This window comes from Onychostoma macrolepis, chromosome 06 (assembly GCF_012432095.1).
Source record: "Onychostoma macrolepis isolate SWU-2019 chromosome 06, ASM1243209v1, whole genome shotgun sequence".
Lineage (NCBI taxonomy): Eukaryota > Metazoa > Chordata > Actinopteri > Cypriniformes > Cyprinidae > Onychostoma > Onychostoma macrolepis.
In genome coordinates this window covers 19,049,732-19,069,916 of record NC_081160.1, presented here as the reverse complement: position 1 = coordinate 19,069,916, position 20,185 = coordinate 19,049,732, and the positions used below count along the sequence as shown (strand labels likewise).

At 35.9% G+C, this 20,185-nt stretch overlaps 1 protein-coding gene across 2 annotated transcripts in view; it reads left to right on the top strand.

Moving 5' to 3' along the window:
- The window catches only part of ror1 (receptor tyrosine kinase-like orphan receptor 1), a 125,581-nt gene that overhangs the window by 76,828 nt on the left and 28,568 nt on the right, over positions 1-20,185 (top strand). For both annotated transcript variants that reach the window (XM_058779960.1, XM_058779959.1), the window contains exon 3: positions 12,417-12,488. In XM_058779960.1, coding sequence (XP_058635943.1) covers positions 12,417-12,488 — 72 coding nt within the window. The remainder of the gene's footprint in view (positions 1-12,416; positions 12,489-20,185) is intronic.

The following is a 20,185-nucleotide window of genomic DNA, read 5'->3' as shown; positions in this document are numbered from 1 at the left end:
ACAGAATGCATTGGGATTTTATCTCAGCAATATGGGACGTCTCACAGCTAGTTGTGACAGGAAATGAGGTAATATAAAATGGATCGATCTTTGTGGTGCCTTTTTTTCTTCTACATCGTCTTTTCACTTGGTGCTACACCCAGTGTCTTGTCTTTTGTCTTTTTCTCTCTGTGACTTTGATTCAGACCTACAGTTCTATTCAAAAGTTTGGGGCCAGTAAGATTTCTTTTTTAAATGCTTTTAAAAGAAGTCTCTTATGCCCACAAAGGCTGCATTATTTGATCAAAAATACAGTAAAAACAGTAATATTGTGAAATATTATTACATATTGTCAATGGTAAATTATATTTTAGAAATAATTTCTAATATGGTGATTTGGTTATCTTAAGTTGTAAAAAAATAAATAAAATAAAGTGTTTTGTAGAAATCATGATCTGCATTTTTTTCAGAATTCTTTGGTCAATAGAAAGATCAAAAGTACAGAACTTTGAAATAGAAATCTTTTGTGAAATCTTATGTTATGTTTGATCAATTTAATGTATCCTTGCAGAATAAAATGATAAATTTCTTTAAAAAAAAATACAAATCTTTCTGACCCCAAACTTTTGAATGGTTGTGTACAGTTGAAGGCCATGCCATGTGTTGGTTTTGAAATATTTTTCAGACAAAAAAAAAGTATTAAAAAAAATTGTAAGCAATATACTTCTAAAATATAATGAAATATTTACAATTCATATGGTTTGATAGTGACCATTTAGGGGTGCTCTTAGAAGCAAAAAATTTACTTTTTCAACTTTTTTTTTTCTTTCTTTCTTTTTTCTGTCTGCTTCCTTTAACATCACAGAATAGTCATTAGTGAAGGGTTTGGACTGTGTGCTTTCTTGTGGTACCATCAGCCTATCATTTACATTTATGCTCATGTTATTCACTCAAAAGCTTCCTTGACCAGACTCAAGTGCCTATGATCAAAGATGGCAGCAGGCAGGTCTCATGCTTCTGGGGTTCCTGTCCCATTGGATTTCCTTCCACCTGGACTTCTTTCCTGCCGTTCACTCTTTGTACCCGTCTTGTGCTGCATATCATTTCCTCTTGAAGTCAAGTCCTCTGGAGAGTCCACTTAGTTAATGCTTCATTAACATCTTCTCTTCACTTGCTGGTAGGCCCCAGAGTTTAATCCTGCAGTCTATTCTCTCTGCTGCTAGTTCATATTACTGTACTTTTTTTGTGCTATTTGGTCTGTTTTGTGGTGTGCTTTAATATGATATTGTTTCTCTCGTCATTTTTTCCTATTCACATTGAAGTTCATAAGACTTTCCTTATGGCACTCTTTTTTATATATATAAATATATTGTCATATATTGAAAATCAACTGAAAACTTACAACATTTTGAAAGTTAAAATGACCAAAATTATTTTGTTAGTTTAAATGGATGGAAAAAGAGATCATATAACAAAATGATGGAAACATTTTTTGCCGTGTGCATAAGCTTATACTGTACACACACCCATGACTCATCCCTCATCGCTCTGGTTGTTTACAGCCCAGTGTCTAACCAGATCCAGGCTTCCCGCACATCATCTCTCATTGTTCTTCTTTCAGTGCTGCCATGTTCACCCATGAAAACACAGGCATATGAAGTGATGTCCAACCAAAATTCATTTATATGCTGTATATGACAACTAACTACATACAGACAACTTGAGTCGTAATCATTTGGTGATCTACCATCACACTTATATAATTTAAAAAGAATGATAAAAAATAGTTTTAATTTATTATTTATTTAAAAAAATGTAAAATTATATTAAATGCATTTCAATTTAAAAAGCATTTTTGTTTTTATCTTTATAAACTAGTAGAAAAATACTGCTTCAGATTATTTCATTACCTCAAGTTTCTCTCACTCACAATAAGGTTGGAGAGCCCTGCTTTTAGTTTTTTTTTTTTTTATAGTTTGTGCAGTATGATGTTCTTCCTGTGATTATTCTCTGTTGAAAACCACTGAAGAGCGGACTAGATATGACTTTTTTTTCAACAAGTCTCCATCTGGCGATCTACTTGTCTTCAAATAACCAGAGATGCAAGTTTCATTAAGACTGGAATCCCACTGACAAATCCTCAGCATTAGGAGCCAACTGCTGAGGAAGAGTCTGCTCCTCAAATGATAGTCTGTTTCTGACTCTGATTTTTGATGAAATATGTGTTTGGGTGTGGAATACCAACTTTGTTCTCTTTTGGATGCAAATAACATCAATGCAGCAGTATGCTTTCATTTGGTTATCCTTTTTGTTAATGTATGCTATAAATTGTCAGTTGATACAGTTAAATATCAGTTGATACAATTCAAAATTAAAGGCTTCTACAAATAGAAGGTGAGAAACATTTTTATGTGAGAATTATTTTATAGACACATTGGTAGAATTCAAAATCTTCAATGAAAGTTCATGCAAAAATGAAAATCGTTATCATTTACTTGACTCACATGATGTTCCAAACCTGTATGACTTTCTTCTGAAAATGTCTCCGTATTTTGTATACAGGTCGATCTTTGGACCTTAGCGTTCTTCAAAATTTGTACTTTTCTGCTCTGTACAATGTCATACAGGTTTGGAATGAAATAAGGGTGAGTAAATGATGACGGAATTCAAATTTTTCTGCAATTTTGCAATGCTATTTCAATGCATTTAGCACCTGGTTAAACTGAACTGCTGGCGGTTAGTGAGTAACAGAGTGATTAAGGGGCTGTTCACATAGAGCGCAACTATGCTGCTTTTCCCTTTTTTTATGTGAACATGCTCTAGACAGGCATGTTTGTCCAGTGCACTTGCGTCTTTTGCAGGGTTTTGAGCATGACACTGGATTCTAAAAATGCAATGCTTAAGTTAAAAAAAAAGTTCAGTCTCTCTAGACCTTGCCTTTTTTTTTTGTTGTTTGTTTTTTTTTCCATTCCATGCCCTGCGACTCACTTTTTTAAACGCAATTCTGTGTGAATGGCTCCTAAGACTTTTTGTATGAAAATGCTCCACGCAGTCCACCCCAGCTATTTAGTGAATCCACCCTTTTCTGTATTTCTATATATTTTTTTTCCTCTTTTAAAGTATAAACTTTCCCCTAGAGATTCATCCACCAGTTTTACAATTGTACAGATTATTTCATCAACTTCTCTTCGATTCCTTTACTTGACAGTTTATGCATGCTTCTCCCTCTGTTGTCATCTTATGAAAGTCTTTGTGGTTTTCCAGAGGAATAATACTCAGCAGGACGTCGCATATAACAGCAGAAATAATGTTTTTCTTTAATATAGTGAATCAATCAAAGTCTTCTGAAAACTTCCCCAGAAGACTCACTTGTTTTTTTGTTGTTTTTTTTTTTTACTTGCACCAGATGGAATATCCTTTAGATTTTTGGCTGAAGTTTGTCCAATTGACCTCAATTCTCTCTATCTGTCTTTGTCACCATCCCTTTCACTTGCTTTTCCTCTCTCATGCGCGTGTACTGCCTTCCTCATTATGTCAGCTGAAGGTTCTCTGGAATTCTGCAGCTTATTTCTCTATCCCTTGAGGGCTGTGCTATCAAGAGACCATCCGTATGATTGACAGAAGAGAAAGCTGGAGGCAGCCAAAGCCGTAGACATCCCACTGGCACTTTCTCCAAAGCTGGCTAAGCAACAAGAGGAAGACCGGGCTGGAAGAAAAGAGAAATAATAAATGGCTGTAAGTTTTACTGGAAACATAGACGGTTCTGGCCCATAATCTGGTTCATCTTGCCGTGACTGTCACACCATTGGGTCAGGTGACAAAGACATAGTATGTGAGAGACGCTCTTAAGCCCACAGATGTTTTCCATTCCGTCTGGGCAGACTTGTGAATAGTGCCGCGCGGCCATCAATGGATCACGTTTAAAGACAAACGGCTTGTATTGATCAATGTCCGAGTGTTTTATGTGATTAGTTTCCCAGTAGAGTTTTTATGGATATGTATCAATGCTGCAATTCTGGGAACTAACAGCTTCTGCGCACACGTTCCTCCGTTTCCACGCGAACAGTGTCTGGTGCTGATAGTGTAACACATCGCCCATGACTTATCTGTCGTACTTGTCTCCCATTTCCCAGCTGTAAGATTTACCATAAATCAGGGAGATTAACTTTTTCAAAAAGGCAAGGAAGTAACCCTTTGGAAAAGGAGTTATAAGCACACGGAAACACCTGTGTGTTAAAGAAATGGACCAAACCGATTGATTTTTATTCGATTGTGGGTTTTCTTGGCCAAGTAAATGGATTCTCATCTATAATTCTCATATTTCAGGTATTACACCTCTTTTGAGGTCAGATTTGTGGTCTCGATGATGACTTTAAGAATGGTGTGCCATAAAAATGGCAATTTTGTGGCTTTTATTCAGTATCTGCTAGCTTTTACTTTTTTTATCAAATTATAAATCGTTTTTTGGAGTTTTTTTAAAGCACATGCACATTTAAAATGTTTAGTCTTTATCTTTTCACTGAGGTAGTTCTTATGTACTCTATTCGGTGCCTGATTAGAAAGGTTAGAATATCGTTTATGTTGTATTTTTTTCCTAATCATGAAATTTTAATGGTTTTTTATTCACATACATTTTACCTTTGCTTGTTTCACTTGGCAAACTAACATCTTGGCTTCCAAGCTTAGCATAGCACTATAACAATAACATTCTAGTGGCTAAAATCTATTTTCTCCACTGATGTCCATTCAAAAGTAGCAGTTATTCTGACTAAATGAATTGTAAATTGCAATTACCATATAAAAAAAGTATATATTTTGACTGAATGCTAACAGATAGCTCTTTCTCAATATTATAAACCTCTTTGATAGTGAAAGCAAGTACCCATCATTGTTTATGACTGTGATATAAACTAAAGACTATTGACTGTTTAAAAAAATAGACATGCCAACTTTCTGCTTTAATAGGGAATATGCCAGGAGAGAAAAGCATGCTTGTCAAGTCTTAATATAAACTCTCATCAGTAAGCAGTTTATGGGTCTAGAGTTCAGTATGGAGTAGTTGAGTAGCACCAGGTGCAGCATGGGGGCTTGAGTCCTGGATGTGAAGAGCTTGGATGATAGACAGCTCTGAAGCATCACTGGTAGTCCTCGAACACTTTATCTTGTCAGTGTCTTTTTCTGCAATCATCCCTTAGGCAGAAAACAATCTCTGCTTTTAAATGGTTTAAGATGCTCTGCAGTTCAGATCCAACTGGCTTGCTTTGTTCATTATACTCTCCCTATTATTTCTATCAAGCTTAGGGAAAGACTGGGGAAAGGGTTTGGAAAGTCTGATCACAAGGATTTGGATCAAACCCTGGGCCTCCCGTGATGTTTAAACTGTAATGGCATTCTAAATTGTCCCACATTAACCGGGGCATCTCCAGTTCCTATCCGTCCCAAACGCTCCTCAGGCCGAGGTTGCTGGGTTGGTTTAGTGAATCTGTGTGAGTTACATATGGGATCTTTTGGAGTACCAACAGGTTTTCGCTGTGCAGTTACCAATCGCACGGTACGTGTCTTTCTCTCTTCACCTGAGATCGTGCTTGTGTCCAGATTCTGATTATGCGAGTGGAGTCTGTTCCACGCCAGTGGAGGATTTCAGCATGTTGTCAGTCTGGCACCGGGAGATCGCTTTCTCCTAGCTGTCAGCGGAAAACAAATGACTTCTACAGTAGGTGGTGACCAGCAGAGCACATTCCGAAATGCTCCTGTGAGATCTCGGAGTGACCTGATATGCCCAGAGATTGCGTTGTGTGAGTACACGGGTCATTAAATGGTAAAGCAATATCATGTTTGTGACGTGTTGCACGTCTGACCAAACATCACTCCGGGCCCCTGAAATTAAACCGTAGGTAAACAATGCACCGGCTTTGAAGTGGTTGGGGTCCTTTTAGGAATATGCTAATCTCCCCCCATTGATCTTGATTGCATGGGATGTCCTGATATAATACCCATCAGCCTGTGTGCTGCTCTGCTGTTTCAGCAACACATTAGCCTGCGCTGGGGAAGCTGCTTTGAAACTGTAGCTTGCCAAGCTACAAGCTACTCATAATTTAGAGTAGTTTCAACTACAGCCAAGCTACTCATGAAAAAGTAGTTGGCTACACTACAAGCTACTAATGAAACATGCTATAAGCTACTAATAATTTAAAGTACTTAAACTGCAGCCAAGCAACTCACTGGAAAATGTAGCTTGTAACAAAAAAGCTATGTAAATGGAAAATAGTTAAAGGGTCAGTACATTCATATAGACACTGCAGTTTAAAAGTGATCGAGGATGGATAATTTAGACGAACTTGATAAACCTGTGATATTTTCTTCGGGGTGTAAAAGAAAAATAAAAGCTGAAACTTTTTCACGGAACCTTGCAAAAGCGCGTTACAATGGTGAGGGAAAAGCTCTGTGTATTGCTTGTAATCACAACCATACAGTCTATGATCACAACAACAAAGCTTGTCAGGCGTCTACATTATCAGCTGAGGAGATTACAAAGATAAAACGAGTGTGTTTTTTGTAACTCTGAAACTTGAAATGTGGAGTTATCTACTTTTGCTATAAAACAAACTTTTAATATATAAAAAAACATACTTTCAATTAACTTAAATTTTGTAAGTTACCTGTATTTGTTTAAGTTATTACTTAATCAAAACAACCCAACTGCAGTTTGATTGATATTACTTGGAATGCACAATAAAAAATAACATGATATATATGAATATATATATATATATTTACTGGATTAGATATAATATTTCAGTGAGTTTTGGTGAATTATCAGTTGTTTTTGTTTTACGCCAAATACGCTTAAAAAAAAAAAAACTTGAGTTTGTTTACCATAGTAAACAGATTCTCTAATATTAATCTGACATTCCAGTGTTACATAAGAGATGAAGGACAATTTACAAGAGTTTGAATTTCTGAAAGATGGCTTGGCAATGAAGCTGTGTACGCAATAAAATGCCACTTTAAAAACAGTGATGTAGAATTTGGTTGCACTAGTCACTAGAAAAAGTACTGTGCTGTACTGTTTTTCACATATTGTATTATATATGTTCAGACACAACATTTTTAAAATGCTGTTTAGAGCTGATGCTCATTGTTTACAGCTAAGTACTTTCACCCTGGGGCTAATGCTAGCTCATTCCTTTTAGCTCCCAGGAGGGCTGCCCAGCAGTGGGCCTGGCTGTTGTCTTGCTAAGGAGGGCTAACCGGAGGAGAGACTACCTTTCAGCTGCATCAGAGGCTTTGTTCTGCTCTGGTGTTTGTTGTGCTAATGGGAAAGGTCCTTGTATTACAGCGTCCATGGCCAGCGCTCACCCTGGTTCATTGCCCAGTCTCCAGCCTGTCTACACTTGGTCTATACCAGGCCATCTGGGTCCCTGGAGCCTGAACAGAGTTATCGCATTACCTCTCGGCTTCCTGAGACAGGACGGTGGGGTTGGTGGTGGAGGATTTGGGGGTGGCTTGGTTTCTGTTCCCCGTAGTGAACTCAGGTGGAGTTATTCAGGTGGAGTCCCGTTGATCCTTTTATATGGATCAGGTGACACCTGAGAAGGTGAAACAGCCATGGATCTTCTTCATCTCTCACTCAGGGTTATTCTCCAAGCCAAGTCAAACCTCAGCATTTGGGCCACGTTCAGCACCCACCTCCAAACACAAGAGTTTATGGTCGGAATCGTCAGCCTGGGCTTTTCCCTCACATTCTCCCTGTCATTAAAAAGCTTTATTGTCTCTGGCCCAGCTAGCCTCACATTTTCCATTCACATCCAAGTGCCGACTTAATTATGCTAATAATTCAGTAAGGTCGTCAGGCAGTGTTCGAACCCAGGAAGATCAGGCAACTCTTCATAAAGACTCAGCCGACTGTTCATTTTATTTAATTGCTTGAAGGGGACCGTACAATTAGATAGTGACAGAGTAATTATGACCTCACAGAGTTAAAGACTTTGTTCATTTCCAAAGTTTCTTTTACTTGACGTCAATAGTGCCTTTTTTTGCTTTGATTGGAAAACACCTGGCAAGAACGTACAGATCTATATGTCTGTCATATTAACTTCTGATTAAAGTTGATAGTAGTATGCCACTATTTGATGGGATTTTATGGGATACAGCTCAGTTTATTGCATTCTTCAAAAGTATAATGGCAGAAAATATGATGAGTAGTTATAGTATATAACATGACTCACATCAATATCAGGAACAGCATAAAAAGCCATAATTTCAGTTTTAGGAAACAAATCATACAATCATATTTGATTGCATGGTTGTATACTTCAGTTTGCATGATTGTAAATTCATTCATTCATTCATTCATTTCAGTCGCCCTCCATTAAATCTGAGACGTTATGATTTCTAGGTGTGTGTGATTTTTAAGGTGTAGTCAAAATATAGATAAATCTTTCCTTTTGAGCATTCTTGGATAAAACATTTGTTGTTGTTTTTTTTTTTTTATCTGTGCTTAGAGAGTAAAATGTACATCCCTGTACCTTTTTTGCCTGTTATTTAATTTCTCTTTTGCATATTTTAAGCATAGTCTAATATGTATAAAATGGTGAAGAATAGTGAAAATCAAGATCTTCATCTGTTTATTATATTATGTGCAATAAGTGAAGAGAGAGAACGTAACACTGAAACCAGAATAAAACCTGTAACCTTTATGTGCTTTCAGATGCATGTACTTATTGTGAATGCTGTGCCAGAGGCTTTCCTGTGCCTTCTCGCTTGATTTTTCAGGTGTACTGCTTTCCTTTTAGGTCATAATTAACAAATGTTCCCAATTAAAGCTCCCTTTGTTGTTTGGCAACATTAGAAAGGTAATCTCCAAATTACACTGCAGTTTGCCTAATATTTCATGATTAGCTAATGATGGGTAGCTTGCAGATGTGGACATCTGTTTTGATATATTCAGCTGACCTGTGTCACACCAGTTGAAATGCGTTATAAATAGGGTTGTCATTCGAAAAAAATATCCAGATTAATTATATGGATATACTGATCAGCTAATAAGATAACTCTTAATTGATTTCTTATATAAATATTTGCTGAAAAAATGGCCCCAGATTAATATAATTCAAATACTTCATTGTGTCAGATAAGTAATTAATTGAAAATACATTACAAAAAGTGGTTTTAGGAGTGTGTGTGTAGTGATATAGTGTTAAAAGGGATGATTATACTACAAAATGTGCAATGGATAATGTCACATAAAGTAATGTGACACTTGTAAAATATATTTAGATGATTCTAATTTGGGGCCACACTTGACTCAGATGAAAGTGACAGGTCATGCTATAATGAGTAATGAGCAGATGAAGAGAGATGTCATAGATACATCTCTAATGAGTGTAATTCGCATTTGCAGTCAATGTCATCGTGGAAGAGGCATTAAACCACCTGCCCCTGCAGCTGCTGGTCTTTACCCCAGCAACGGCAGCATGTTTGTTTGTGTGTGTGTGTGTGTGTGTGTGTGTGTGTGCGCACTGTCACACAAGACAGTTCATTGGCACTAACAGGTGTGTGTGTATATCAGCAGCTCATTAAAGTGGCATGTTTTCTAACACCAGGCATATTTAACATTAAATTAACACCCAGTTAACGTAATAACACCTCTGTGTTCACACTTTGACGCTTGTCTATCTCTTTCTTCACCCTTTCCCTCTCTAGCTGTGAGATTTGTGTATTTATTTCACACCACCACTAGAGCTCTGTTAAAATAAAACCTATGAGCTTTTCCGCTGCCTACATGTGGAGATGCCTTCTAAGACAGCATCCTATCTCTCATGGAGCCTCATAAGTGAACAATTAGGAAAGCTCTATATACAGAAAGCAAATTTAGCAGACAGACCGCATTAGCTTGTTGCGTTACTAATAATCATGCAAATATTAGGTATGAAATGTAAGTTTATTTATTTACTTTTAAATTCAGTTTAATTTCAAATTTAATTAAAAAAATTAATTTAGTTTTATTATTATTATTATTTTATTTTATGCATTCTGGGGTTGCTTTCCCAAGTAAGCTTGCTTTTTGGAACAGGCATTGTGGAGGGACCTATAAAATGCTGCCTTTAAAGGCATCTCACAGAGCAGTGTATATTTTTATTTGTGTAATATTTCTGAATGATCATCCCCGAATGGGAGCACACCTTTCTGTTTTTGGCATTCATGGAACTAGGTAGAGCAAGATGTCCACAAAAGGTGACCCTGCCCTCCCTCGCTGTAGTTCCAGCAGAGCTGTGAGCCTGTCAGCACACTGGAGATTTATCCTCCAATGTGAGCTCGGTCAGCAGGGCGTCTGTGTGATCCATTACTAGAACTCTACATAGGGATGCACTCATGCACAGACGCAAATGCACACACAGTGTGAGCGTATGTTTGCTTTAGTAGTCGTTGTTGACCCTAGTCTTTGTCTTCAAGGTTGTAAGAGTGTATGTGCGCTGTTTTAGAATTTACTTGAGATTATGCTGTCAGTCAGACCAAAAAAAGCAAGTTAGTCAGTTTACACAGCAGCCATCTTGGAAAACCATTTTCTAGTCATGCAAGTACAACTTCTGTCTTCATGAATGGGGAAAAATGTGATTTTAAAACTGACTAAAATGGTTGAGCTAAAATCAGACTAAAGAAAGCAGTATTTTTTTTAGGCTGGTCAAGCTGGAAGCTATGTTGAGCTAATGAACAAGTGTCTTCTTGTAGAATTGTTTTGAAGAGCAAGCAATGTTGTTTCACTTTGCAGCCATCTTGGTAAATGGCAGTTATTGTCTATCCTTGTGACAAAAGAATTGCACTTAATTGTATTGAATATTCACTTGCTTTAAAAATACTTTTAATTTACAATTGTATTAAAAAAAAAAAAAAACAACTGTGGATAATATTATATTAATGAAATGAAAGGCCACTTAAGTATACTTAAAGAGAATGCACTTATGACTTTTTTTTTTTAAGTACATTTAAAATTGTTTTAATAATCTTTTGTTGTGCTTTAAACAATTACACACATTGTTGACTAACATACTAAAGCACATATAATGTATTTGATTATTTTAACTGTAGTGTGTTATTTGATATGATATTTTAAGTTCATATATTTTTAATGTACTAATTATTACAAAAGTGTATTAACCATATTTCAAAGACAATATAAGCAATTATGAAATTGCATGTGAATGTGTCCTTAAGTCCTACTTGCATGAGTCAAAAAAGCACTCTGAAGTTCAACTAATCGCATTAAATATACATTTAAACTGTAATACATTTTCCTTTAATTGCAGTTAACATACAATTAAATGTGCAAAATTATTTTGTTCTCACTTAAGTATATTCTTAATAATAAATTCTTAAGTTTATTATTATCTGTAATAAGTACTTTTTTTTTTTTTTTTAAAGTATGCTAAATTTTACTTTTTCGTAAGTGTACTCATGTAAGTATGACCCATATTAACTAAATTGCTATCATATATTTAGTTCAGGGCTGTTCCTGAAAGTCCACTGTTCAGTTTAGTCCAACCCTAATTATACAGATCTGAACCAGCTGATCAAGGTATTCAGATTGAGTAGAAACTTCCAGGAAAGTATGTTGGAGCTGGTTGGAGCTCCCGGAGCAGGATTAGATTCCTCTGATTTAGATTCTTTAGTTCAAATCACATAAATCTGCAGACTAGACTAGACTACGTTCTAGAGTAAGGACTAAATCAGGTCTTTATACCATTAAGCTGATTGGAAATGTCTTCACAGACAACCACCATGCTAAGTGTTGGGATTTCTCCCGTTAATTTAGTCTGTCTCCATTTTATACCATCTCTGATTAAGCATGTGTAAAAAAGGGAAAGAAATGAACTAATTCCGTACATTCCTGGAGCGCCTTGCACCTCTTTTCAGACTCCATTACTGCCCCAGTCCATTGTTTATTGTGTTCTGTAGTAAAATGATGAAAATATCCCTGGTCTGACTCAAAGGGGGCCATTGTAAGACGAGCATCACAAACTCTATACCTGTCAACACTTGCCCATATTGTGCTGCTACACTATAATAAAAATGTCCTTTGTACAGTAACAAGTCTGTAATCTTCATATATTAGAGGCAGCTTTACCTGCACGCTCCTGAACACACACAGAGCGCTAATAGCAACGTGGCCGTCTCTTTCATTTCACATTCTTGCTGTATGTTTTATTGAGGCTGAAAACATATTTTTTTTAAAATGTTAGATCAGATTACTATCCATAATGTTTTGTTAGTTAACCTTAAAACTGTATTTCATGTCTTAAAATTGAAATGAAATAAGGGATTGTGTACATTTGCACAAAATAAGCTATCTATCTATCTATTACCTTACTGTACCATGATAACACCACAGTCTGAAATATGCCTCTCTTTGACTTTCTGTTCTGGCTTTGTATCTACAGGGGCAGAGATTCCTTCAGACCCAAATGTGGTGGCCGCCTCCAGTTGGAACATGTCCAGCGGAGCTGAAAGAGGTGAGTTTTAGCCCAGCTCTGTTAGACCACTCAGGGACACCATTAGGACTACAGTAATGTGACAGATCGGCAGCGATTGCTGGATGTTTTGTCTGGAGATGAATGTTAGTTTTGATTGCCAAAGCAGACAGCATTTCTAGCAGGAACATGTGAGCTCTAGGATGGCAGCATTTTGAAAGAGGCTTGTTATGTGTCTTAAGTCATCCCAATTCCTCGGTCTGGGACAGTGTGCACTAATTTGGGGGTTTCCGTGGTCATGGTAAACCTAGATCTGTTGTGTCTGTGCTATCATTTTAGATGCAAGTTGGAACAAAAGTCAGGAGAATTCAAGCAAGATTGTATTTTCCATAAGATTTCACAGTGCCGTCATACAATAACTCCATTTAATTTCTCTCTCGTGAACGCACATGCACAAATACCTACAAATACATAATAATAAGCACTCTGTTCCATTCTTTCCATTCCAAGCCCCTTCTCTGTCATTCTTTTATTTGTCATTTCATTTAAGTGTTTTTCCTGTCTTGAACAAAACTCAGTAGTAATTAAACTAATAAGAGAAGTGGAGTCATTATGTCCGCTATGTGATTTCTCCAAATTATCCTAATTGCTTTGGGATTAATATTTAAGTCTCAGTCAGATTTGTTGCCGGGTGTTTGAATACAGCTGTCAACACAAGAACTTTCTTCTGACTTTGAGGCAATTCCTTTTGACCAGCAGTTGACTTATGCTTTAGGTCAGAAAACAGAAAAGGTTTAAAGAAACAAAAGATCTGCTAGATGCATATCTTTTTTATATATGGGTGTTTCTTCAACTGTGTATTAACTAAAGTAAACTCTCTTAAAACTTACTTCATACTCTCACTAGTTTATTTGATTTCTCTACTAGCAATTCGGTTTATATGCATGTACCAAATGAGAATTTCATAATTTTTCTCATGTTTTTTTTTTTTGTTTGTTTTTTGTAAGTCATTATCATTTTCATATCAACTCCAATTTTATATACTTTTTTTTTTTTAATTGCAAATGCTTGAGGTAAAATACCATTTTATGTATCTCAAATAAACTCAATAAAGTCATATTTTTACGCTTTTTGCAACTTTTGTAATTTTTTTCTTTCGTTTGGATGTTGTACTTTTATGTGAGAAAATTACTCTGGAAATGATTAACATTTAAAAATATATATTCTAGGTATATTTACCTTGATTTTTCATAGTTTTCTTCATATATAATGTCTAATATTTTAACATGCTGTTCATGACTTTTTGTCTTTTATTAGAAGCTAAGTACAGAGGGATTTTCACACAATTAGCAATTAAATAATTTTTGATTATTTTACCTTTAAAGCCTACTGTATCATATTTAATACATACATTTCTAAGACCTATAAATTATCAAATTATTCAAAACTGCTGGTTTAAATCTAAAAATGTCCACCTTTAGGTTGAGGTACCTAATTTATTTTTGTGAAATCTAAAAGATTTTTATAAAGTAAACTCAAAAATAACTTTTTGTAGTCATTATTATTTCAAAACACATGCAAGCATTTGTTGCAAACAAACTGCTCCAAAAAATTAGATTCTTCAGACTAATATTTATGTTTTACAGAGGCTTTACAGTGTTAAATTAGATGTCATAGTTTTTATGACATACGTTTTTATGAAAGGTAAAAATATCAGCGATTGCAGATCAACATGATAAATACCACACAGAAACCTTGGCAACCACCCATAATGCTCTAGTATCATGTCGTCAGCCTTTTTTATGAAAATCTATCTAGTTCTCTAATGCTTTGAATGAGCTTACATTTTAAGTGATATAAAATTGTACATTTTTACATTCCCTTGTAGATTCCACATCCAAGAAAGAATATGCACATGCCTTCCTATTTATCTCAGTGGCTCCTTTGAAACTGATGTAGCAGAAATGGTATGATAGACTTGGACATCCATTTCCCTCACACTCCCCTCCAATAACTATCAGCACAGTAAACAAAGAGCCTACTGTGCACACACATCCACGCTGCCAACAAAAGATGCCATTGTCTCCATTCTGCTAACTTTAGATGGTCAAATTACTTCTTCAGATCATCTGCCGAACTTTGATAAATAAACAACTGAATTACATGTATGTGTGGGTTTGTGTCCAGCTTGTTCCTTCTGGCTGAAGTTCCTAACCAGTCACCGCATCCTTACATCATTAAAAGGAAGTGGAAGTGTCCAGAAAATTAGGCTTGTCAGTCAGATGCATTATGGGTCGGAACTGATCCCCCTGTGGTTGGATTCTTCATTTGGTTCCATTTTTTGGAAAGCCATATTTGTATATTGTTTTAAGAGAGCTGATGTTTGGATGGAGGAAATTAAGATGGAGGGATAAAGAAGAGATCCGCCAGGGGAAGGACGGTATCTTTTCCTTCAGCTGTCCTCAGACCAGACATGTCTGGAACGAGAGCAAGAGGGCGGTAGAAAGAGAGGAGGGAAAAGAAAAGGGAGGAGGTGTGAATGGACAAGAGTAAGGATAGAAGGGAGTGGAGTAATAGTTGGATGGTGTGTATATTAGTCACTTGTCACCCAGACCTCAGGTATCGCACTGTGGTTTCATATGTTGCAAGGGGGGCCATAAGAAATGACTGAGGCCCCAATAATCTGCATGATTAATGTATTTTGTGGTGTGAATACAGATGTTGTCAAAGTTATTTTGTGTGGAAAAAAATAATACAGTATATTAATATTATAAAGACAGGAGGTTGTTTGCATAATTAACAATTGGCGTTTTATATTATTATTGTTATACATAATATTGCTAAATTAAATCATTAGAAAATTAAAATTATTATTATAAATTATTTCAAAATTATTTAACCTTGTTGTTGTTTTTATTTATTATTATTATTATTATTATTATTATTATTTTGTTAAATCAATTCTGTAAAAAACAAAAAAATAAATTGGATTGTCAATTTAACAAAATAATTGGTTAATAATTAACATTAACAATTAACAGTTAACAAACAATCTCATGATCATGAACCAGTGTTTTCAAAAGAAGAAAAAAGTATGTGTATATACAGTGTATATATATATATATATAAAGAGTTCCGATCCAAAAGCCTCCAAGTGCCATCTAAAATTGTCTTCTAAAATGAGCGTTTTTCTTAGGCTTTCATGTGTAGGTTTAGTAATTTCACTGTAATGGCAATGAATAGGTTATTTTCATTGGCATTAAAGTGAAATAACATGAACATAAGAAGAAAATTTCAGATGGTGCTTGGAGGCTTTTGCATCCGTTATATATACTGTGTATATATATAAATATATTAGTGCTGTCAATCAATTAAAAAAATTAATTACGTTAATCACAGTCATGGACTGTGATTAATCATGATTAATCGCAAATTTAAAATACTAGGATTTACCTGTAAATGTGTTGAAATAAAGAAATGCATGACAAACTAGTTTAAGGAAACAGAACCTTTCACACTTCCGCCAGGTATGAGACATAATCCTTATTATTCTTTTATCATTATTCAGCCATTATCAGCCTTTATACTGGCAATAAAACATTTACCAAGCCACATCGCTTCAATCCCAGTATACATTTATCCAACTATTATCAAAAGTATTTCTAAATAAATACAACAAAATATTTTCTTGCGACCTTACATGAAGTATTATGACAAAATGCATTATGAAGAAGAATTGGACCTGTTCTGCAGCTGCATTAGAGCTAACATTAGCATCATGCTACATAAGACAATTTATGAGATTAATAGTACACTTTTACTCAGAACTCACTTCAAACCACCATCGAGTGTTTGTAATAACTTCCGTTTGCGATCACATGTGGAATTTGGTCGTTTACTGTTGTTAAAATATGCTATTTATAGCCTTTTATATCGCTGCACAAATTAGCATTTCAGATGTACACATTCCACTCAAGAAGATCACATACAGACCATATCTATCGTAATCGTGTGTTTATTATCTTATATAATCTATAGTGGCTGTTGTCATGTTTATTTCTGCTGTATAAAAGCCTTAACATGTATGCTCTGCTGAAACTCACGTTGTTTGTGATGTTACAACTGCCTCTCCGTTCTTAAGTTACCAGGGATACATTCCAAGTGTAATACACATTAGTAAAAGGATCTATTTTCATTTTTATGTGTCAATCAATTGTCAATCAATTAAAAACATTTATGCACCTTGGACGGCCGCGGTACATTATGAAAGTAGCCCAAAAACCGCAGCCCACGCCTCTGTAATTTTTCCCGCGACTGTATTTTCAAAATAGCCCACTTGTGCCGTTACCCTGGAAACACTGGTTCGCTGTACCCTCATCACACAATGATAGATAACCTTCTGCGCTGCGATGACGGAAAGAAGTTGGGGTCAAACCTTATCAAACGATTAATTTGCTCTAAAAAAAAATTTACGCGTTCAATTTTTTTGATTGCATGCGTTTATATATATATATATACTTAAAAAGATGAGAGAGGCCTGTAATTTTCATCATAGGTATACCTCAACTATGAGAGACAAAATGAGGAAAAAAAATCCAGAAAATCACATTGTAGGATTTTTAAAGAATTAATTGGTAAATTCCTCGGTAAAATAAGTATTTGGTCACCTACAAACAAGCAAGATTTCTGGCTCTCACAGACCTGTAACTTCTTCTTTAAGAGGCTCCTCTGTCCTCCACTCGTTACCTGTATTAATGGCATCTGTTTGAACTCGTTATCAGTATAAAAGACACCTGTCCACAACCTCAAACAGTCCAACTCCACCATGGCCAAGACCAAAGAGCTGTCAAAGGACACCAGAAACAAAATTGTAGACCTGCACCAGGCTGGGAAGACTGAATCTGCAATAGGTAAGCAGCTTGGTGTGAAGCTGTGGGAGCAATTATTAGAAAATGGAAGACATACAAGACCACTGATAATCTCCCTCGATCTGGGGCTCCACGCAAGATCTCACCCCGTGGGGTCAAAATGATCACAAGAACTGTGAGCAAAAATCCCAGAACCACACGGGGGGACCTAGTGAATGACCTGCAGAGAGCTGGGACCAAAGTAACAAAGGCTACCATCAGTAACACACTGCGCTGCCAGGGACTCAAATCCTGCAGTGCCAGACGTGTCCCCCTGCTTAAGCCAGTACATGTCCGGGCCCGTCTGAAGTTTGCTAGAGAGCATTTGGATGATCCAGAAGAGGATTGGGAGAATGTCATATGGTCAGATGAGTTTTGGTAAAAACTCAACTTGTCGTGTTTGGAGGAGAAAGAATGCTGAGTTGCATCCAACTCCCTATATATATGTGTGTGTATATATGTATGTAAAATAGTTTTAATTAAATTTTGGACCTTTTTTGTTATTTTAATCTGAAATTTTGAAAACTGTTCTGAATGGGTCACTTAAATTTTTTTTCCCAGGTCCAAACCTCATATTCCTGTTAATGTTGTGGTCAACAAAATCCTGTTCAAATCTACCACCAGATTCCTGGTAACCCTAGATGCAGTTTGCTGAGCACTGCTGTCAGGTGTTGTTCAGACAGCACTAGGGTTTCTGAAAGGTGAATGGTAGTCAGAGGAATTCAACCCCTACCACAGCAGGACTAATGTTGTGGATGTACCTGCACAGCTGTGGGCCCTGCGGCTACTTACCCTGCCTGTAACCCTGGGGGGGCCACACTCATGGCTCCCTCTCAATATACTTTTATTAATTTTCTTGTCAAAGTCACATTCCTTGCACTGCACCAGAGTCTGACCTCCTGTGAGAAGATGCCACTGAATTTGAAGAGAGTGGGAAGGAGAACTATTCCAACCACTATAAATTCAGACTTCAGTGAAGTAATGTGGCATAACATGTCAATCAAAAGTTTGTATTTCCTAGTTTTACCATTATGATTTATCATATCATATACCTCGTAGATTCACAGACAAATTTCATTGCCTTACAGAGTTGTATAGCGCACAACAGCGCAAAACTTTTCAGGTGGCTGTGGCTTTTGAAACTTTTTTTTTTTTTCAATGGATTTCTTTAACATCAAAAAAATAAATAAAAATAAAAATCGAGAATTGAAATTTAATATTATATATAGAATATCTGAATAAACACATAAATTAGATGTCTTCAATAGAGGAATGAACTACACATCTCCTGAAACATAGTGAATGGCATAACTGAATTAGAAACAGCAGTTTAATATAAAAACTATTTATATAAAATAAATAATAACTAAAAAGTGTAAAATTAAATATACTGTACCTTTTCTTGAAATATTTATTTATCATTTATAAACAATTTCTCTATGGGAAATTAGTTTTTTTATTGTTGTTTGGTTTTTTTTTTACTTTTGGAACCCCACTTTTACACTGCATTATATATTCATATTCATATTCATATTCATATATATATTATATATATATAATTTTTGTAATTTATTTAGTTTGTAATAGTAATTAGTCACTGCACAATCCCCTATTCTATTAGACTCTTTTAATCATGAGCAAGTATTGACAGATTGTTGGACTGTATGTTTGATATGCTCATAGTAAATCCGTGCTGAGTGAGAGGAAAAGTTTACTTTCACTCTTTGCTTCTTGGCTGCACCAGTAGGGCTTGTCAGGATGCCATCAAGAGCCTGTCAGAGCATGTCTGCCAAACCGATCATATGAGTCCACAGGAAGTCCCAGGGAACTCTACAGAGGTTAAAATTATTTGTATGGAACAACTTTGACTGTCTGTTTTTTGCCAAGATGATCTCATTAGTATTCATAGGCATTTGTACACTTTTTATTTTAACATTTTTGAATGGGTGGACATACACTGAAATGTACAATAATATATTGACAGCACCTAAAACTTAAACCATTTTATGTATTACTTTAGTATCTACAAACTGAAGAAGTACAACATATGTGTAACAAAGTGTAACATTGTCAGTTTTATGATGTAACATTAATGTGTCATTTATTTACTGGTTTATATATGTGTGTTCTATCACAATCTAATTTTGGACTGTACATTTCAGCATCTATTCAAATGTATGAAAATGCATTTGTGCTAAAACCACACGTTGCTAATACTGATAAGATCACATTGTTTTCGCAGATACACACATACCATTGCACTCATGCCCTAATTCTGGTTGAGGTCCTTCACCACGAAGTGTTTCAACATGCGGTCTGTGTAACTTTCCCATAGATTTGAACGTTCCCCTCTATGGCCTTACTCAGACCAGAATGGGTCAGATCTGCTGAGCTCACTGCAAGCGCTTTTATTTCCCTCCCACCACTCATGAAATATTGGGGGTTGTCATGTTTTTGCTGGCCCCTTATCAAAGTTAGCTGTAGGCCTGGCAAGACAGATTTTCTGGAGACAGAAGTTTCCAGAAGCTTCAAGAGATTTTGCCGTCCCCTCTGGCAATATCCAGCCCCGATGAGACAAACTAATGATTTACCACCTAGTGGCAACCGCTAAATATCATGTAAAGAATTCCTAACCGGCAGCTTAGAGGTTTGTTGCACATTGTATGCTCGTATATAGTTACAAATACACACAAACACTCTCGGAAAAACCCTCTTGGAAAAACTTTTGACTTACTACATGTCAAATAATGGCGGTTTAAAGGATTAGTTCTGTCATTATTGCTCACCCTGATTCTGTTTGACTTTTTTTTTTTTTAACCCTATTCCTTTTGG